The 23,347-nt window shown below is 35.4% G+C and overlaps 1 protein-coding gene across 1 annotated transcript in view; it reads left to right on the top strand.

The window, feature by feature from the left end:
* The window catches only part of foxb1a (forkhead box B1a), a 3,009-nt gene extending 1,582 nt beyond the window's left edge, over positions 1–1,427 (top strand). Inside the window, exon 1 of the mRNA XM_066701871.1 lies at positions 1–1,427. This exon is cut by the window's left edge and continues 1,582 nt beyond it. Coding sequence (XP_066557968.1) covers positions 1–150 — 150 coding nt within the window. The 3' untranslated portion in view covers positions 151–1,427.
* The last annotated feature ends 21,920 nt before the right edge of the window (positions 1,428–23,347 follow it).

Below are 23,347 nucleotides of genomic sequence, written 5' to 3'. Positions count from 1 at the left end.
CCTGGACCCATTCCGGCCATCCTGTCGAACTCTCCGCCGTCTCTGAGTCCCACGTCCCCCCAGACAGCGACCAGCCAAAGCAGCCCCGCCACCCCGAGTGAGACTTTAACAAACCCCGCTTCTGCACTGCAGTCGGTGGCAGTGCACTGACCAGGACGGGGTGCCAGGACTTAAAAACTACAGGTTTTTATCAATTCCAAAGTTTTATTATTATTTTTTTCAGTCGCGAAAATGAAACAACAATAAACTAAACAAAATGAATTAGAATCGTTGTGGCAAAGAATGTGTGGTTTGCAGTAATGTTTATTTAATTAATCATGTTTGAAATTATATTTCGTTGCTTTTTTAATTGCAGGGGTTACATATAAATATGTTTTTTTCTAAGCACAAATAATGAAATTATTATTATTATTATTATTATTATTATTATTATTATTATTATTATTATTATGCAGCAGGTTAATTAAGAACCCCTGGTTACTTTAAAAGAGGGACAGTTTCGTGGAATGCAGTTTATTTTACTTTATTAGGTGTCAACAAGTTTAAGATACTGCTAGAGAGGTCGGCGAAAACGATTTAAATGCAAAACTATAAAATATAATTATAATTGCTAATCACCCCATACTTCTAAGAGAATGTATTTCCGTTCGTCATTATTGTCGAGAATCACTTCAAATCAATAATTTAAATATGAATGAGCTGTGTTTATTCATTAAGCTAATGACGACCCTCAAACGTTTTCCCTTGTTATTAAATGTTGACACTAATGTAAGTGACAGTAGAATAGTATTAAACGAAAGTAAAGTTAGTCTGATAAGTGTAAAAGAAAACTGTTTTTTGATTGTTGTTGTTTTTATGGCATTCGTCCATGTCATCATTCGTTTAAATGAACATTTATGCAAACTAAATTTTCTTTGTGAAGTTTATAGATTAACACAGTTTTAAAGCTCTCAGAATGCTTGTTGCATTTGGTATACCAAATACCTATTTATTAGATGAATAGTCATAAATTATGAAAACATGAACAATCACACTATAACATTTCCTTAAATATTCAAACTTGAAACGTGATGGTATATGAAGAGGTACAAACGGTGCTCAGTGCATTCGAATTCCAATTGTAAATTATTGAAAATGAGTGATATTCAAATGTGTAAAATGCACTTTTTTAGTTAAATGTTTTAGAATTTGTGTAGTTTACAGAAAAAATGTTGTTCTGTGAACCAATTAAGTTAAAATCTGTGGTGACCATATGTAATAAATCATGTACATTTTTACCTTTTCTGTACAGATAAAGCATGCTATTTCCAAACGTTGTGTTGTTTTGCTGCAAGCATGCGTGCTTTTAAAAAGTGTGCGAAGTGTCTGCATTAAATTATGAACTTGGTCATCAAAGTATTTTCTCATTAAAAGTTATGTAAACTTCATGATATGCTCTGTGTATTTTGTAAGAATGACTATTTAACATTTAATAATAATGTGACGCACCGTTCTGTGTTATTATTTCATGTTGAAAGTGTAACATCAGCTGTAAACTATGTGTAAAGCTTGACGAGGTTGACAGCAGTGTCCACTGTTGAGCAGAGCATGAAGAACATGTACACTAACACTGTACAATATTGAGAGAGAGAGAAAAAATGTATCTTCGTTTTTCCTTTTTCTTTCTTTCTTTCTTTCTTTCTTTCTTTCTTTCCTTCTAGTGTTCAACTTCAAATACACATTTTCATTATGGGGAAAACAAACTTAGTACAAGAATAGTACTTTTTCATTTAGTGGAATAGGTTGCCAAAAAATAAAACAAAACACAACAATAACAACAACAATAATAAAAAAGAACAGCCTAATGTGATGCAATGAAAATTTGGCTTTTTAAAATGATTTTGCTTGCTGTCATTAAGAACATTGGTGTTCCGTAATTGAACACCAAAACATATTTAAAAAAAAGTTTCGCAACTAAAAATCCAAATAAAATACATCTCGAATATTATTTTAATATATTTTCTCTAATTTTAAACCTTTGGGGCGGCGGCGGTGTCTGTGTTATTTTAATAACATGTTTGTGGTATAAAACATGTTTCCTTGAATAAATAACTATTTTTATTAAAATAATTGTTTTGGGTATTAGCAGGGGAAGATGATTTAATTATGCCCAGTGAAGCATGCACATTGTTATTTAAAATTGGAAAACTACTGCATATTAAATACTAAATATTGTACATTTCTCACTGTATATTCATCTATCTAATCCGTTAAGGTGCTTTAATGGTGCGTATAGGTAAATATAAAAGTTGAAATATATAAAATATAAAATAACGTTTGTGTTTTTTCCATATTAAAACCATTAGTCATAACAGGTCAAATACATTTTCTTATAGTTTACTTTCTATAAAACGTATTATATAACATTTGCCTGATTTCCTATATATATATATATATATATATATATATATATATTAGATCACTCGTAGTTTATTATTATTATTATTGTCGAGATAATGTTTTCAGTGCGGAAAAACATGCATGCGGGATGGGTCCCACACGAACACTTAAATAAAGGAGCGAAAATAAATGAATCAGACGGTTGATTAAAATGCATGAAGTTACTATGCTATAGTCACAGAGAGACAACTGAGCTCATTCATCAGGCTTTATACACACAATCAGCCCAACAGAGTCCAAAAAAAGACTAATTTCTCTTGAAAACAAAACTGAACAACAAAAAACCCAAACAAACAATGTAGTGTAGTGTGTGTGCATACATGTATGTATGTATGTATGTATATATATATATATATATATATATATATATATATATATATATATATGATATATAAAATACACACTACACTAAATAGCATAGTACAAAAACGTTTCTGTAGTACAGGATAAGTAAACTAATTATTTTTGTAGGAAAAAACAATATATATATACTTGTTTTTTCTGATTTCAACAGCCAGTATGTTTATGTATATCACGCAGTTAATCAGTAAAGGACACGTATAATATGTAACTATCGATCGTCTTGCTTAGCTTCACTTCTTTAACATATAGGTATGTTGGTGTATGCTTGCGTATTGATAGAGGAAGGTGTCGCTTTAAAATGCTTAATGCTTAGTATTTGTTTCTTTTAAACTAACAACAAATTATCTAATTAATATGTTTCAATTACAGCATGAAAAAGAGGGGCTTTTGGACCGCCTGCAGAGTGGTTGACAATAGCCTCAGACCCCACTATTGGAATTCACATCTGTTTCTTTATTTTCTACTATTTGCGTGGAAACTGCTCTCAAGATCACTTGAAACATAGGCAAAATTATGAAATATGCTCTTGGGCCAAAATGCACTCGAACTTGTAGCTTTGTCTAGTTTTCACTACGGAAAGCAAAAACCTATGGTGGAGTATTAAACAAATATATTAGAATTGCGTCACTTTATGCAATTGAGTAGATCAAATAAAGGGTCCCAGGCCACTTCATTCAGACTCATTCACTTGAATAGAAAATGCAAAGAATAGCAAACTTAGACTGGGCCACCGATGTAGATTTAGCCCTTTTTTGTAAGAGACAAAAAGACTGAATTTTCACAAACACATAGCTGACTGGGGGACTAGGAAACGAGTTCTGAGACCCCTTTGGAATTTAAATTCACCCCCCCACCCCCCCTTCCCATTTTTTAGTCTGTTTGCACAACAGTGCAAGTTTTATTGACATCGTGTACATTGCATTAATCGCCGTCTGTTTACTTTGGATGTTAAGAGATTGTGTTTTCTATATGAGGGAGTACGACTTTTAGTAAATATGTGTGGAAAACCTGGCTTATGCTTAGCTGTGCCCATGAAAACTTTATTCCTGCCAACAATATGGACCTATTCAAAACCAGATCCTCGAGAAAGAAGCACTATATTGTTTTCACAATAAATAGACATAGCATTATTTCTTTTAATTATTTAATTTATGCTTGTCTTGATTATACATGTTTATGTATTCACTTGTTTTGACCAGCGCTTTGGGTTGCAATTGAATTTGACAATTTGTTTTTGTACGCGCACTGAAACGCCCCTACTGCGTCAAGTATGTTACAGTTTTGAAATAATATTAGTGTTGTTAAAACTGGAGAAGACAATTCAAAAATAGATTGTGTTTCATTGTCTAATTTATTTAATAACAATAAAGGCAGTTTTTCCACCGCATGAGGGATTATATTATACAGATTTACTCCATACGACGTTTTTGCAAGGTCAAATGTTTTATGAATAGTTTCTAAACAAGGTCTAAGATTTGGACGATTTGTGTACTTAGACTTTCAAATTAGTAAATTACATTTAACTGTTACAACTGTGTGTGTATGCCTATATTACACGGGGTACAGATTATACATAAGCAATTTTTGTCAGCATTATTGAAACTTAATTATTGCAGTCATTAGAGTTTTGTATTATTGTTCTAATTATTAATTTTGTTCATGCATACGCTTTCTCTCCTGTCCCTCAGACCTCAGTGCTGCACGTCTGAGAGTACCCGTTTCCATTAATTAGAGCACCTCCCCAGGGATGCATTATAAATCCGAATTAATGTACATCCAGGGAAAGCTCTCTACATCTTACTCTATATCAAGTATGTAATCTGAGTCACGGATTATTCCCGGAACCGTATAGTTTATTGCCGGATAGCTGGCATTGATATATTAGATAATGGATTTCTATATAACATACACACACATACAAACACACACACACACACACACACACACATATATAATGTATGTATGTATGTGTGTGTGTGTTTCCGTAAGTACGGCAAAAACGTTTAGATTATGGTTGTTATATTTGAATAGGCGTATAAATGGATCGATTCATCCCCAGGAGTAAACCTTAATAAAAGTGTGTAACGTTATGAACACGTTTACTTTACCCTGCTGGTTAAATATACGGTGTGCACTATAGGCCTTTACTTTGGTGAAGATAAAGTTTTAAACTGCCAAGGAATACTCAGATGACATGGTAGTTTTAATATGAATCTATTTGAATATATTCTCCACATCAGTAATATGTGTTGTTGATAATTGCCTAGGAAGAATTAAATATGACAGAAAACAATATTAAACACACAATGGTCACTGGAAGATATCACACATATTGTGGTTATATTTATTTATGTATTTGTTTATTTATATTCATTATATTTTCCTATTTTGTTTGTACATTTATTGTGTTTGATTCTTCTCCTTGAAGGAACACTTGGGTGGTATCTTGCATTATCATCAACTTTTTGTAATTAAATCATAAATGACCAATCGTACTTGTACTTTTTCTAAAACTTTTTCCAGCCAACAATATAGGATGTATTCAAAACCAAATCCTTGAGAAAGAAACATATATTGTTTTCACAATAAATAGGCTTGTAACTTTTAGGCTTTATAGGCTTTTTACAATGTCAGGAGAAATTGTTTATTACTAGCATTATTTTTAGCAATACCCTGTTTTTTTTAATTATGTAACACATTAATGATCATTCTATTGACCTTATACTCAACTCGAATTGGCTTGCACTGTGTTTTATGTCTGTTTACAGTATTGAAAACTCTTTTTGAGACATTACCTTGGCGTTCCTGCCTTGTGTTTTAGGAATTTTACTTACAGCTCAGACTACAGGCACAAGTATAAAGAATGTGGACAGTGAAGACTTCAGCCCAGTTCTAAATGTATTTTTAGCAAGCCATGCATTTTAAAATGATAGAAGCATAAGTGAATCCTTATGTATAACCCTTTGACAGAATAGGAGCTATGAATAGCATTAGTCTAACAAATATTAATTATTATTATAATATTCTGCTCAGTCATATTTGGAAAGTGATTTATTGTTTTATATTATAAGGCCTGTTGTTTTATTCTACTTTATTTAGTGTTAAATTTAGTTGATTGTTTTTATGTTTTTCCAGTACTTAGATGTGTTACATAAACTAATTTAAGGCATGAATAAATAAATACATATTTAACCAAATAAGTAAATAATGGAAATTAGATTCAAAATTATTATCAGTAAAACTATCTGCTCAATTTATTGTTCTTAGAATGCAAAAAGGCTTTTCCCTTTCCAAATGCAAAAGCTTATTCTATTGATATATTATACAACACTTGACATGGTTTTATTGGTGGTGCCTTCATTTACCTTTGCCCAATCAAAATGATAATTTAGACAAAGTGTGGAGTGTGCTGTGCATTATCCAGCGATATCTCATTATCATGCAAAATAATCAGATATTCACAGCAACTGTCGCATCTATTTATTGTTGGGTTACTCATCCAGAAATTTTAATACTTTTCAGGGGCAGGGACTGGCAATAAAATATAGATCTATACATCAAGCCTTTAACTTGCAGCTATCATTGTGTGCCATAATACAGATGGAGTGGCCATCAGTTATGTTTACCATGTTAGTTTATTAACTTTAGCACTGGAGAAGAAATCAAGGTAGAGGGCTTGTTTAAAAGAGACTGAAATCAACAGTCAACAGTTTAACGTTGCGCTCTGAAGTGTTGAAAGGAATGATTAGTAATCTCTTCAAAATCATGCACTATCCCTTGTCCCTCATTAAACCATCTATTTTCCAATTGAGGAGTGCCGAAAAAATGTAATTAAGACGTGCTTCAATGTAACCAGTGCCAATTTTACCACAGAGATGCACCTTATGTAAATAGACACCACTAATGTAATAGAAGACCAGTTTATTTTGGAAATATACATAACTGAAGTCAATGTAAAAACTTTGTGGTACTATGGTTTTCTTTGTGCAAGGCACCAGTGTACTTTGGTATTGTACTGGTGAGATCAGTGGTCCTGGTCTGTGGGATTACGGTCCATGTGAAGAATCTATACTAGGTTGAGAAGAATCTGTACTATGGTACCTTTTCTCAGTCAAAGAGAGCCTGGATATTTCATACAGGGTTCATGTCCAGAAATTTGCTGGGCCATGGCAGACTTTTTTACCTTTCCATCTTTTCATTGCATGAGTTGTGGCATTGTTTACCATAGAAAAAGTCTACTATTCGCACAGCTGGCCACTGGCTCAAAGAGGCAGATGTCCTTCCTGGAAAATCTTGATGTACTTTGTGGAATTTACAGTTCTTTTGCATACAGTCACTTGTGACTGTACAGTGGACAAGCTTGAACGGTTGTGTTTTGGCTTCCCTTGAACTGGAAGATCGCCCTGTTAACAGCTACCAGAATATCAGTGCCTTCTAGATTTCCCACTGGCATCCAGCAGTGTTCCATTGGCTAATGGTGCGCTCCCCAGTTGAAAGTTAATCAGTTCTCCTAAGCCTGCTGTTTGTGGCATGACTGTCTGATTACAGTCATGTTCATCACGTGACTTGCATGGCCAGTTGGAATTTAAGGGGTCTCTATTTACTTCACTCACATGTCCAGGCAGTTTGGCAAACTCATCCTTTATTACATCATTAGTATGGTGGCTTTTGAGATGCTAACTTTGCTTAAAAGTTGAGTAATTTAATTGCAAATCAGTGTTTTACATTCTCAAATCGTTGAAATTAGCCAATTTACAGCAGCAAATTTGTATTTTTTATGCTTCATTAATTATCAATTGGAACAGGGTTTAAAGTAGACAGAAATTAAACTCCATCCAAGAAAGGCTTATTTTTTGATCAACTAAAATGTTCCTCAGCCGCAATATGTTGAATATTTTCATGCTTCGTGACAGACTGAATTTGTCAAAGTACGACTCAGAAAATGCTCTAATTAATCCCAGAAGACATGGACAGTTTTCCACTCTAAGGCAAATTCATTTTGTGTCTTGTTAAATATGTACTTCGTCTTTTTACCTATTGGTTTCTTCATATGTTTTTTTAATAATTTCTTGGTAATGGACATCACAAATGGTTGATTCTCCAGTTCTGCTGCAGTCTCCCTGCATTTATTCACTACTAATGGCTTATTGGGAGGAACCTTAATACTTTTCGAGCTTGGATTGTCACTTCACAATTTCCAAATAGTTTTCACAAAGTAATATATGAGTCACACTAAACAGTCTCCAAACAAATGTGACAGGCTAAGGAAATGCGAGATTTAATTTATTGGTTTCACAGTTTGAAGGTGATTTTAAATCTGTATAGTTTCCTTCCAGTGGAGCCTAGAGGCCAAAAAAAGTAATTTAACTTTACAATCAATTTACATTTTTGCTTAGACTTTTCTGACAGATAACATGTCTAATAACTCCCTGTTGTTTAGTCTTTAAGGTCACAGGGAAGAAAAACCAAGTTAAAATGGTTGTTCACAAACAGCAATTTCTTTGAAGGGAAGTGGTTCAAAATTTGCTGAATATAAAACTAAAAACACTCGCCGTTAGAATGTCTAGGCAGTCACCATATTTCAAGTTTGGATAGGCATCTCTAAGTTATTAAGTAGAATAAATACAGTACATGCACCATGTAAACAAACGTAATGGGACATGGGTCTCTGGTGGTAGTGGAATGTATCCGTGATCATGTGATAGGCCAAGATTGTTGTCTCCTTAATGAGGGCCATCATGTTTTAGGCTAATCAGGACAGCAGTGTACTGCTACCATTAATGGAGTGTCATGGTAAGATATGAGCCAACTTGCATAGTATGGAACATTATGCTTCTGGATATCTTTTTAACAAGGCTTAAAATCATCGAGGCTATGGGTAGGCCTGCACCCTATGATGTACATTTTGAAGCGCTGATATAGGTATTTGGTATTTGTCAGTTTTTATAATAGCATTGGTAATCTGGGGGGGGGGCTGCTGTGAATATGGATATATTTTGGGATCTTTGTTCTTTAAAACTGCTTCCCTGTGGTACACAACATGCTGTGAATTGATGTAAGCTGTGTTGTGTAATCAAACACATTAAACTCGTGTCCTTGTTCCTTCAGCTATATGATCCATCCAGACAAAGATGAAGGTTAACTGAGGCAGGGAATGAAATATAGACCATCCTATGCAAAACCACAGTGTTGCAGTTTAATTAAAAGAATTCATTAAAGTGGTAGCCCATCCAAGGTAATTAGTATGCATAATTTATGTTTTGCTTAATGCATGAGGGCAGTGGCCTGAATAATAAACTCAACTTAACCTTAAGTAGGGGAGAAGGAATGGACAGGCACATATTATTTATATTGTATTTACGGAGGGGCTAATGTCAAAAGGGGGAAATCATTTCAGAGAACTTCAGCCAAGTTTGGGATTCAGTAAACCAAAATCAGGCTGTTTTGTTTTTGTTTGTTTTTTCTGTTTGTGCAGCTGTACAGTAACTGATTAAAATCATTTTAATTGAATGCATGGAGTTTATTCAGTAGCTCTTCATGAAGATGTAGTATACTAGGTGAACTTTGTAGATATCTATATACGGGTAGTCAGTATTACTTCAGGCTAAATAAAATATATTTTAATATAAAAAAACAATCCGGAGCTTCAGTGTAAATAAAAGCAACAATAACAAGTGGTCTGAACAGTTAAGTTTACTTGTGGGCAGAGCTTAGTTACAAGTATGCTATGATTCATTTGCAAACTGTTCTTAGCTTCAGGATGCAGTTCCATACTTCAGGATGCAATTAGTTTATAGATAATCCTAAAATAATTGTTTTGTTTTCTTCCATTGCCACCAGCTAATAGAAAACTACACAATTGGAATTTTGTACAACTTGCTTATTTCTTTCAGTATTCATACATGAGATACAGATTGGAAGTTTACCATTAGTGGGTAGGTCAAAGTTGAGGCATAATCGGGCCCATAGTTGGATTCATTTCAAGAGATTACCAATGCAGGGCCAACATAGGCCCACCACTCCCTTCCCTGTCAGTGAATCTGACTCGGACACTCTAAGGACAGTGGAATAAATGGACTGGAGTAAAACTGCAAACTTGCATCATATAGTTCCTTCCCTTAAACTTCTCTCTCTCTCTTTTCTCATAAATATTTAAGAATCCTTCTGATTTCTCTCAGATCATCTCATTGTGCAGTGGGACAGCAGTAAAAGAATGTTTAAGTGCCAACAAGTTGTAAAATGCAGACTGTAACCCTGGTTGGACATCCTGTATCCCATTGCTCCTTGCTGCATTTCTGACAGGAGTCACCTTTTGCCTTACAAATAAAAATGAGAATAGCAGTTCAAACAAGCTGAAAATGCGAAGAAAGGGGGTCATTTTTCTGAAAGTTGTGCACTGTTTTGCAGACCTGAAAACCATGTTCCAGTGCCAATTTATAGTCTCTTCTTACCACAAGTCTTTTGCCCTCTTATAATATAATGAAACATGCTGCAGTCCTTTGAAAAACAAACTGCTTATCAATTTATTTCCCCAATGAACAATGCATTGCCAGCTGAACCCGATTGTGTGTGTGTATATATATATATATATATATATATCACAAGGAAGGAAAATTTAAAATTCATGTATCAGCCAATTACTTCTTATGTTTATTGTTGAATATGTTTTGTTTTTTTTAATATATATTTACTTTGGACGCCTGCAGGTTCCTTCCAAAATAAATAAGGGCTATATTTCATTTTAAAAATCAACAGTTCCTCACAGCCACTCATCAATTTCCAGAAGCTTTAATGAGGAAATGCGCTGAGGCAGATATTTTCCCCGTCTTTATTACAACTATCACCTACAGGACAAATCAAGATTAAGGACAAAGCAATGACACCTCATTTCCAAGTACTGCTGATTTCTCCTTAAGTAAATCTTTTCTTCAGAAAGTCTGAAGAACTTTCTTTGTTGGTGAATCAATTCCACTTAATAACTGAATTTTACCAGACAAATATTACATTGATTAGTTTTTCATCTAAATTTTAAGATGTTAAAAGTTGCTCAATTGTAAATAACAATAACCATAGTGTGGTGGGTGTTTTGCTACTAACACTTCCAAAGAAATGACAATTGATCCCGTGGTCATTTGGAAAGATAGCCATTTATTGGTGTTTTGATATATTCATTGATGTGTGCAGGCCAGTGTTGGCAGCTCTTGGGTGATTGTCGGTCCGCTGCTTCAGAAGTCAAGCCGCTTAAAGAGATCGGCAGAGAAGATCCTCTGTGCAGAGGCAGGTAGAGAGCCAGAGTCGTGTGGAAGTGGAGGAGTCTGAGTCCAGCTCAGCCAAACACCCATGTGTGCATGAAATTAGAGTGTCAACATTTGATTCATGCTGCCAGGCTGTGACTGTGAAACAAATTATGTCAGTGGGTGGCAATTGCAATATTAGCCTAAGCAGATAACGCAGCTAAATGGAGGGCCCTCGTCTACTTCTCCCCACTACTCTTGAATGTCAACATCATTAGAAACCAAAGACTTTATTTTCTGTCAAATTTACTAAAATGCCACAGTAAACACACCTTTTATTAATAGAAGCTACCACTGTTTTTTTTTTTTTTAAATAAACACTTCCACCAAAAACACTAAGACAAAGGATTGATGCTGCATTGTTTGCAAGTTGCAGTGTATTTATTGTAGACTATAAAGCCCTGGCCCAAATGTTAATGGCACAAAACCTCTAACATTACCTTAGACAGGGGACTTACAAGCTAGCATTTTGTTCAACAGCTAATACTAATATATATTTTGACAGCTGTCTTTCTGGGTTGAAAATACCCCGAAACCAGAGTTATATATCAATATCAAGCCATATATATATATATATATATATATATATATATATATATATATATATATATTATCTCAAGTCAAATGAAAATGTTAGATAAAAAATAGTTATCCCAGCATCATACATTTTAAAGTGTGAGATATATATTATAGGTTTCTTCCTTGAAGAATAAGTGCTGCAGCACATACATATTTATTATTTTTGCTTTATTTAGAATTTCAGTTGTGTTTGTGTGCTATATTGTTTTTGTTCAATTGAGTAGAAGGCGTTTTTCATCTCTGTGTTTAGCCATAAATGGTTTCAACACAAAACACCTTATTTCATTCTCCCTCCCTCCCTCTCTCTCTCTCTCTCTCTCTCTCTCTCTCTCTCTCTCGCTCGCTCTCTCTCTCACACACACACACGAATACAGATTTTATTTCCATGTTTATATTGACACTATTTTGCTCATTCCGTATTTTCTTTAGCCCAAGGTGTGTTTTTTCCAGATTTTAAAAGTGGTAATATATTTATTTCCCTAATGTATTTTTTGAAGTTGCCATACTTAACTAGTTTAAAAAAGAGCATATCACAGTCACTTGCATCACACCAGTGATTTCTCACAATTGTGGAAAATTCCTGGTAAGGTAATTGACAACACAAATATGTCTTAAAGCAACAGATTACCTTTATTGGTATTCAAATATTTGTTACAGCAACAGATGACCTGATTTTAATCTAAAATGTTTTTCTTCTTATAGTAGCTAATTGCCTGTGAACTAAAAACTTCCTTCTTTGCAATTCCATTCGTATTTAGACAAATTTGAAAGTCAAGGATGTCAGTCTTTCAAGCTTAGTAATAACAGGTGCACAGAATCTTTTTAGAATCCATTTTGACAGTTGCTTACTCTGTTGTACACTTGGTTTTTCAAGAATATTCACTTAACAGGCATTGGAAGAGATCTGCATAGTTATGTTTAGTTAATGCAGTGTTATTTATGCCAGTAGTAGTAGTGCATTATCTATACAAAATCTAGGTTGTCTTTATTTGATTGATATCAAGTAGCTTTGGACAAACTTATTTACTTTAGCAAAAACAAAAACATACTCTCCAAAGTAAACAGTATTTGGTTGTGTAGAGAGCACTGAGATTGCAGCAGGCAAACGTCTGGTCAGCCATAAGGGATTACTCAGTTAACACTTGCACAAAGTCAAGACAATTGTGTGCAATCAATGCATATAGGGCCTTTCACTGCGTTGCTAAGTTACAAGTAGTGTCAACATAAAAATGTGAGATCCAGGCAGCATCTCTTTCCCAGATGTGGCAAAAGAAAAATTAGAAAAAACGAATAGCATTATTGTATTTACTTTTTTGTTTTTTAGGGTAAGGTAAAATGAACATTTGCCTTTTACAGGGTGTGTAAACTTGGACTTCAATCGCTGGAAAAAAGAAAAGACTTGTGTTTAAGTCAGTAACCAGCCAGCAGTGGCATAATACTGTGGCATTTGGTTAAGTAGGAAAGACAACACAGCAGGAGGCTAGCCCAATTGTCATTCAGTTGAAAACTTCAATTTCATCCCCCTTACTATAAGAACAACTGCTCTTAACAAGAAAAGAAAGGGAAAAAAGAAGGAACTAGGAGAAGCAAGCACTGTTGATGGTCAACAATGTTGAAACAATCACAGACTATGAGGGGGGAAAAACTGAAAATAATTTCAGACAGAATTTTATACAAGGGTGAGTATTGTAATGCTGTCCCATAGCTTTGGAAAATGGAAGAGCTATTGGTAGATGTCATTTCAAGTGTCTCGGAGCAGGTTTCGGTATTAAAAAGTGTCAAGTCTCTTAACCCCACTTAGTACGAACACAGATATAATAAGCTGCCTTTGTATAAATCAGTTTTGTGGTTGTAGCTCTGGATTAAGGCAGTGATTCAAACTTTTAAAAAATGTTTTGAAAGTGACCTTCCTTTCTGCTGAATAGACCACATTATTACATCACTTTAAACAAGACAAGATAATCTTCAATTTTTATCATTTCCTTCTGTGGGGAGTTGTAAAGTTTGTGATGATATTGAAACAATTCTGCTTTAGCCAAATATAACTCTAATTTACATGCCTTGTATTGAAATATTAAGAATTAAATAGTAGGAGTACAAATAACCTGAAGACTTCAAAACTTTCATACGCAATGGCTTGCAATCCCAGCCACAGGCCATTATAATTAGAATGCAGTTCTATTTATTAAAAGGTGATTTATATAAGATAGTATAAGGTATGGAAGGATTAAATACTCATAGTTTGTTATTTCTAACATTGTGGAATGGGCAAAAAGAGGGTGATTTGTAATTCAATGTAGAAATGTGTATTGCTGTATAGAAGTGATAATGGTAGCCATTAGTGAAGTAGCTCAGATCTGCGAGAATAGAATGGCTTTCATAAGTGTGATTTTACTTGAGACACAGTGTGCAACTGTGCACCTTGAGAGTGTGACGGTGTAAGAAAAAGTTTATTGTTCACAATATTTTAAGAAAGTGGCTATTTTTTTTCTTCTTTTGAAGGTTATTAAAATGTGAGCTATGTAGTCATCATTTCAAATCATCCAGAATGGCAATCACAACAAACAAATAAAACAGACTAAGATACAATATATATCTTTTTTAAATAATGTTTTTCTAACCAGACAATGGGCACTAAAACACAGCACTCGATTTGTTGTTGTAGGGTTTGTCAGTTGCAACATGAGAAAGAACATAATGTTATTATTGAGCTATTCATTGCATTTCATCCTGTCTTCCCTTGTCCTGTAAAGGTATGCAACATGGAGGAAGGTGCCCCCCAGCTCTGAAGAGTACAATGCAAACCGTAGCGCCGACACAGACATCAGATGTAGTAAAGTTCAAAGATGACTTTATGTGAAAAAGGGCATCTTAGCATGTGCCTCCGCAGCCTGAGCGTGCACTGACAGGGTGGAGAGCCCGCAGTCTGCCGCAGCTTCAGAAACGCCTAACATACATCACCCACCAGGCTTCTTGTCTGTCACTGGCTTTCACGCGTTGAACCCCGCTTGCTCTGCGCACTCCTCCATGTTTACCTCAGCTTCACCCCTGCCAGGAAATCTTCGATCCTTCCTGAGTGTGGATTAGGAGAGGGAGATGAATTTGTTTTGAGGAGAGTAGTGACAGATTAGGCATTAGGTATTAAATTATCTGAATGGTTGGTTCTGAGGTTACGTTTTGGGAAAGGACAGTTCCAATTTTTTTTTATTTTTTTTAACAAAATAAAACATGAAACCAAAATATTATATCGGGGCCACAGCCTGGCAGCCATTTAGCAGTCCCCGGCTCTGGACCTCAAGTGCACTACCCTGCTAAATGAAGACATTGTAATGCTGATATCTCATTTCTGGTGACTTTGTGACTCTATGAATTCCAAGGCAAAGAAGGTATTTACCTTTCATAAACATGAACGCTATTACCTATAAAGCTTCGATCTTCAATATATTGCAGCAGTGACTGTCTGCTTATTGTAGATAGATTCTCCCCTGGGAATAACTGGGCAGATGTATTTATAATCTAGTGATTTGTTCTCTTTGGCAAAAAAACAGTCTAGTGCATGCAGAGGAATCCACAGCAAGCTGAGGGATTCCTGTGTCACGGAGGAGAAAGAAACTAGATGCAATTAAAAGCTCAGGCTATGCAGTTGTTATCTCGGTAAAACTGATATAAGATAGCACCCTCATTACTGGAATATGTAAATATTTTTTAGACATACTAATATAATTTAAAAAAATGTATTCTTCCACACAGTGTCTACTCATTACAGCCGTTAGTGAATCATAGAGAAACCCTAATTGTTTTTCAACTTTCACTAATCTCCTGAATTTAATTTGAACCGATTTGCTTTTGTATCCAGTTTCCTTGAATTCCCTTTCTTCTCCCAATGCGTATCCCTACAAGATATATTAAAACACCTCGGAACCTAATTCAGTCATTCATTTATCACATAGACTATTACAAACAGCTAGTGGCAGCATCAGTGTATCCTAGTATTTAGCTGAGAGTATGTAGCTGTCTTAAACACTCTCTTAACTTGGATATGACTGTAACAAACTGCATTTGATAAGCTTTTGCACAGAAACCCACCTGAAGTGGAGCTAAGGTAAAAACAACTGCAACTTAATTTAATTACTAACATAAACAAGGCCCTATAATGAAGGTACTTAGCATACTTGGCACGGAGGTGTTGGGCGTTTAAAGATTTTCACTCTTATTTGCAATGCGTAAAGTGTGTTGGGTTAATAACAGGCTTTGTGTATTTTTAGTACCCTCCTATTTCCCCTGCAACCATGGTGTAAGAAGTTAATTTATCACCTGTCTAGGAATCTTATCTGTTTTTAACACAACCGTAAACTAACACTTGCACTACACTTCAAAGCTGCTCTGGGAACCAAAGGTGACAAAAGGCATCAGTTTGCTGTGAGCAAGATCAACAGATAGATGAGACCTTGCTGATTAGATGCTTTATTGTAACTCGGGACAAAGCCTGTTGGATGTGCAGCTGTAGCCTTCCTTCCAGCTGTCTTGAGGCGTTAGCTTTGACAGCAGCCAGGGCTCCCTTTTTCGTCAGCATTGCTATGTTGTTTCACTTCTAGCATTGCAGTGATACAAAACCCATAGGAAGTTACCAGACAATCATATTAATTGACAGGGAAACGTACAATATGATGAGCTGGGAAAAAGGAAGGCCCTAATCTCTTTAAATCCAGCCATTTGAAAGGCAATGTCATATCCTGAAGCACACCAAAAAAGAGGGGGGAAAAAAACAACAAAAAACAACTTTAGATCTTTGTTCAATCAAAGGAAGCCGTGCCACCTTCCATAAACAAATAAAGAAGGCAATCTCATTAGCGCATGTGTATATTTACAGAGTATTTACATCTTGCCCAGTGCAATACTAATATTTCTGAAACCGTTCACTCTGCTTACAAGATTATTTTTTGTTACATTGTTAAGCATTTGCAGGCATTTCTTTGTGTTCCAAATTAATAGTTTCTGCAAATTACAGTACAGCTGGGCTTTACTGTTCTATCAAAGCAATCCGCTTCTTTTATCCCATTTCATTTTGTTTGTGATCAGTGTTAAAATCTTCGCCATTACCAAGGTTCGGTAGTTTGTCTTTTGTTATTCACTCTAGATTATAGTAATCACTTCAGTTGAACTCTCCACTTTGTTCCTTTGTCTCTTTGTGGGCAAACTCAATGTGAAGTTAATTAGCAGTTACTGGTGTGTCCTACGCAGATCACAGCTGAGGAGATATCATCCAAATGAATGTATTTTCTGCATTGAACAGATACAGGCAGTGTTCAATATTTTTCTTAAATGTCCCAACAATAACCCCCCCCCCACCCAGCCCAACCTGATACTAAAGCAGCATATCACCAAATTTAATAGCCATTCAGGACAGGCAAATTTGTTCCAACTAGTGGGTGTAACTAGGGTATGTTTCCAGTGCTTTGGCCTCTTGTACCATAAACTCCCATGGTGTGGCTTTGTTATTCAAGCTTAGAAATCTCAAAGGCTGTTCAACATTACAGTCCCAGTTCAACTGGGGATTGTCAATTGTAAAGTTTAAAATAGGAGATGGGCATTGATTCATGTACTTTCTTCCTGGGGATTAATTCTGTTTCCAGAGGCCCTCCCAGTTATTTTCCTTGTACCAGCAGTTTTCACAACTCTAGTGTACACACCGTTCCGTCTTGCAGGATCCTGGATTTTTAGTTTGTTTTTGTTCTAACCCTGAAAGAAGCTTTTGTCATCTACGACTAATGAGCTGTGGGTAGGTTTTGGTTATGTTTGAACTTTAATCTGTTGTATATACTAAAGCACGATAGGAATCAAAGTGTACGTGATAAGGAAGTATGCTTCTCAATAAAGGCTGATACAAGTAGACAGTTATTACAGCTATCTGTTTTTTTCCCCTTCATTTGAAAAGTGAAGCCATTACATTTCCACAGAAAACCGAGCTTCACACCCTTCACATCATCACTGATTGGCAAGTAATGGCAAGTGAATCTGGCAAAGAGGAGGAAAGAAAGGAAGAAATTAATCATGAAAAAGATTAAAAGACAAAATAACAGGTGTGTTGCCTATATTTGGAATTACAAAAAAAAAAAAAAAAAAAAAAAAAATATATATATATATATATATATATGGCTCAGCGTTTTCATGATATAAGTAATTAACATCACAGTCAGTAAAAGACAGAGCTAGAATACATGGAAACTGAGTAAATGTTTCAATCTGTCGAGATCATCAACCTTTCATGCGTTCTAATCTTGGGAAGTCTAATCCAAGGTGTCACCGTTCAAGTTTCTCTTCATTTTGTGATCCAGAAACTTTTGGCATAATCTGTTTATCTATATTTCTGGCACCATGCATTCGATCCTACGTTCCCTAGTGGCTTAATTTATGTTAAGTCATCTACCTCCCCTATGGCTGTTTTGAAATTTCAGCATTAAGTCTTACTAGCCAGGTTTGTGCTAGAGCCAGCGTCCCTTGTGTAATCAGTCTCTGTGGAAAGCACATCATATCAAAACCATCTGCGAGTCCATGGGGTGGTTTTTGAAGAAAGAAACTTCTGGGGGTTCCTCTGCAATCCAATTTCTCATGTGAAGCAAGAAATTAATTCAAATTTCCGTAAGTTGATAGCTCCCTGGTTTCATACCATGCGGTATACAGCTGCCAATTCCAGAGAGGGCATTGTTTATCTTATGCCCTGGAGTGTTTGTACAGAATTTATAAATAAAAATGATGTTTAGAATGCTGTGAAGCCTAGATTTAAGTGATGCTTATCACAATCTTGAAGTACCGCCGACATCACTGTGAAACACACAGACAGATACCACCGTTTCACACGCAGGAGAATGAGGCTGTTCAATCCTTGATGTCAAAAATCATTTCATTATGCACATGTATTGTTTGGCCCCTGTTTTCATCATTGTGCCCTCTTCATACTCAACATTGGTTACACAGCACCTGAAGCTATAATTAATGTGTGCCATTAATCCAAAAGATAGTATATTTGTTAAGCATTTGGAATGGGCAGCCATTTTGAAAATAATAGATGGCTTAGAAGATGGTTCTGGATTTATCTGTTTGTCTTTTTATTATTATTTATTATTTTTTATTATTAAAAATTGAAACATTTCAACATCACAAAAGGTAGGCCCTAATCATTTACAAAAACGCAACATATAGAGAAGGCTATTCCAATCAGAACTGTACAGATGCATCCCAGTTGAAAACAATAAGAAAATAAAATTTAATATAGTAGGCGAACAGTTCAGCATCCCGTCCATCAATCATTTTGGAAAAAGTGTTATATTCCCTAGTTGGTGTTGGGAATGTATTTCAGAAGCACTGCAGAGGAACACCTGAAATTCTGAAGCTTGACATGAAAAGTTGTCAGTGGCTGATATAAGCTTCATATCTGAGAAAATCCAGAATCAGACTAGCTTCATGATAGCACATAACTTGTCCTGTCAGGTGTATCTCAGTTGCTTAAAAAAAGCTCTTAATTCCAAAGTTACTAGTACTTCCACAAGTTTGCGGATTTATCCACTTGTCTTGGGATTTATCCATCTAACTCTGCTGCAATCTTGTAACAGACGTTCGGCATGAAAGCAATTCCGTAATGCCCTCTGAGGCTTCATTCGAGTCCTAATCTCGGGCTGCACTTTGCCACTTTCAGAAAGACGTCACAATTTCAATGAAAATCACAGGCGAGACTTGGACAATCCAACCAATGATCCACGAAATTAAAAAGAAAGAAATATGATGAGAACCATAATAATAATAATAATAATAATAATAATAATAATAATAATAATAATAATAATAATAATATAATTAGTAATAGTAATAATAATAATATTAAAAAGATCTAGGGATACAGGATCAACGGAACGCCAGTTAACAAAGATGAATGTATCTGTATTTTTAAGTCTGTGTTCCACAAGAATATCAAGTCACTGTTAAGATGTTCCTGTGGTCTAAAACAAGACTCAGGTGTGTGTGCTTGGGGGGCTCTGTGGCAGAGTGAGGGAGGGGCAGGAGCTGCTGGAGTGAGGAGTGGATGTGTGAAAAGAAAACGACACTAATTCATTGGCAATAAAACTGCTCCTGTTCCCAAACTGCGCTGGGATGAATACCTCCCTGAGCTGCTACCCATGGCTAATTGTCATACAACTGAGGGAGGAAATTACTGCTGTGATTACAGGCAGCCTCTGACAAGTGTAAATAACTATCTAAATAACAAACAGCGGAATGCAAGGTCTACATGTCAAAGCGAACTTCACAGCTACCAGGTCAGCGCTGCAACGGGCACCTTAATGACACATCAATGGGGGCACGCAATGGACTGCTAATTTCTTTTCTTTAGCTTCATTAGATGGCACCACGGCTAACAAATGAATTGAGAGGGCAATGAGAGAGGCACTGGCTGTTGTCTTGTTATATAGGTCAAACAAAACCAAACACAATCACCTCTAGCTGTACTGGATGATTAATTCAAATACTGGCAGCGTATGTGCTCGATAGCAGATTGCTTCTTGGTACAGTGCCATGGAAAAGCAACAGCAACAAATTATGCTACGCAGACTTTTCTAGCACTCCAACGACAAAACCTAAAGAATAATGAATGAGTAATATATAAACATGCGATCTGCTACTGCATACTAACTAATGTTTGCTGTCTTCTCCATGTTTATTAATTGTATTATTATTATTAATAATAATAATAATAATAAACAGGAAGTTAATATCAGAAAATCTAAAAAGCAGCATTAACTAGGCTACATGTTGAGGGGTTTATTACATATATTACAATTGTTATCCTATGAATTACAGATGAGAGATTAATAATGAATTCAGACTCTGCAAAAGGGAAGCATGTCCTATTTCCATATTAAACTTTAACTGAATATAATTATTTTATGTGCTGTTCTATACTATGCTGGTACCTTATATGTAATATGTATGCCAGGAAGTCCTGGTATTTTTGGTTGTTCTTTACTCATTACAAGTGATTTATGAGCTATTTTCTAACACGTCTCATAATGTTTTGTGAATTTAAGGAATGGAGAAAACATTTTATTCTCTGTACCTGTAGCAAAGGGTCAAAAGTACAAACCCCACCTCCACAGCTGAAGGATAAATCACAGGCTGTCAGAAGCAGAACAGGCTGCATAAAAGGGTGGGTCTCTTCACCCAAATTTCCATGCCACATTAATGACTCAGCTTGAGGGATATAGCAGTTTCGAAGCATTGAGGCACCTATAGTTGCAGTCCTGTTTACACTACATCATTGGTTTGTACTTCAAATTGATTCCCCTTTACCCATTCACGACCCTGACTTTTTCATCCATATACCATAAATGCTGGTCTATTAATAATTATCATGAACATCTAAACAAATGTATTCTCAGCACAGAGGTTTAAACACAGAACTATACCAGTATTTCATAACTTAATGGGGATGTTTTTAAAAAGCTGCCACTACAGAAATACGCAACACTTAATAGTTTATGATGTGAAATCAGTCTCAGATTCTTCGGTTACATTTGGATCAGTAGTGTCGAAAATCCTAAAACATGCAGTTAAAACTAGTTTTATTCCTAGAAGGCCTTTGAGACCTAAGCTGCGGGTTCTTTATCAGGTCTCTCAATGAAAGTATTTAAAATCAGCCTCCAACTTACTTTATAGACAGAAACGTCTTTCTCCTTCAGTAAAACACTTGGCGCACCCGGTTAAGTGTGATGCTTACGAAAAAACATGCTTGTCATTCATAACGGTGTCTGTGATTTGATCTAGGAGCCTTAAATAAGCACGACAGCGCTTCACTGCTTTTCACACCTTGTCTGTGAAGCTGCTGTCTTTGGGGCTGTAAACGTTTGCCTGAGTGACCACAAATCACAAGTGAAAATAGGCATGCATCTTCAAAGAGGGGAGCTGCTTTAAAGTGATTTACGACCTCCCGTCGTGAACAAGTTAGACATGGGCACTGTCCCTGCACCTGGGCCATTATGAGGAAACAAGGATGATCTCTCTCAAGAAGCAAAAGACATTCAAATGTACAAGTAGAAGATTAGGCCTGATTCAATCTTCTTTACTTGGAAGGAGCGAGAAAAAAAAAAGAAAAACCCTCAGACTTCAAAAGGCCTCCCTCTTTCTCTCTGTCTCCCCAAAGAGGGAAAGTGAAAGGAGATAAAACCAGGGCCCTGTGTATTCAAAGTGCTAATTCAGAACTTATTCCTCTAATGCACTCATGAAACACTTTTAATTGTCTGACTTTGCATTCAAAAGGCATGTTTGCAGCTTTTAATTGCAGGCTGCTTTGAACAAATAATTGAAATGCATGACTTGTGGGGCCTTCTTAAACAATTCTAATGTGCTTTGCTGGTAGGCACTGGGCCTTTTATTTTATTTTATTTTATTATTATTATTTTAAAATATATTACACCCTGACAAACAGCCAGTTTGATATTTAGAGCCGAAGTTAAAGCTTGCTAATTTGCTGCATAGAGAGCTAGGAGTGTGACAGTGGCCAACTATAAAAATACCCAAGTTATTGCTTGCACCAGCAAAAATGGTTTTAATAGTTCAAATAAAATGCTAAGAAGACCTTTTCATTTCTGCTGAGCACATCCCAGCGGGAGCCAAGCTTTTCCTTTTTAACAAACCTTTCGTTTGTCTGTTAGTTTTGCCTCTATACACAATTTATTAAACTTCAAAATACTGCAAGAAATCCCACATACAAATATTTAGAATGGCATTAAATCCTTTTATCAACACAATTTACATTCTAAATAGTGTCTTGGTTAAAATAATATTCTTCATTAGCAGCCAATTATAATATATCTATATATGTATGTATGTATGTATGTATGTATGTATGTATGTATGTATGTATGTGTGTGCATATATATATATATATATATATATATATATATATATATATATATATATATATATATATATATATGTGTATGTATGCTATTGGAAATTACTAAAAGATAGACTCAACCCTTTTTTCCCTCACTGAGCAGAAGCAATTTTGTATCAATTTTGTTTTGGAAACTTAACGATTTAGCATTAGTGACAGCATTACAAAGCACAATGGCCTTAGAAAGGAATGTGTTTTGTTTTGTGTGCTGTACTATAGACAGCTGCTTCTCTTACTTCTTAACTGTTTCAGCAGAGAATGGGTTAAGGATGTGGCTGTACTGTGAATATTATACGTTTAATTAGCATGCTGCATCTGTGAGCACAGTGTATTAGCAGGATGCCTTACTGCGCATAAATTCACGAAAGGAAGAGAAAGGTGATTGATTACTGACTCAACTTTGGGACAGTTCGCAGGCTGGCCTCAGAGAAGCCTTTTTAGTAATCTAGCAGTATCTGAGACTTGGAGTTCTTGCAGCCTTTAATCCCCTGGCATATTTCCCCTTGTATCAAGTAAGATTTCTAGATTTAATATTTCAGATAAATAAATACTATTTTTGTACAGGCTGATATTATTCAAATATACAAAATCGAATCTGAGGTTTTCTTAATTCCTCAAATTGAATTACAATTTCATTATCATTGTTTGACTATAGAATTATATGACATTTGGGGGGAAAAACACCCTCATAAAATGTTTTCTTATATATATTGTGTGTGTGTGTGTG

This window comes from Amia ocellicauda, chromosome 4, assembly GCF_036373705.1.
Source record: "Amia ocellicauda isolate fAmiCal2 chromosome 4, fAmiCal2.hap1, whole genome shotgun sequence".
Lineage (NCBI taxonomy): Eukaryota > Metazoa > Chordata > Actinopteri > Amiiformes > Amiidae > Amia > Amia ocellicauda.
The sequence above is the reverse complement of the archived record's forward strand: the minus strand, read 5'-3'. Positions and strand labels throughout refer to the sequence as shown.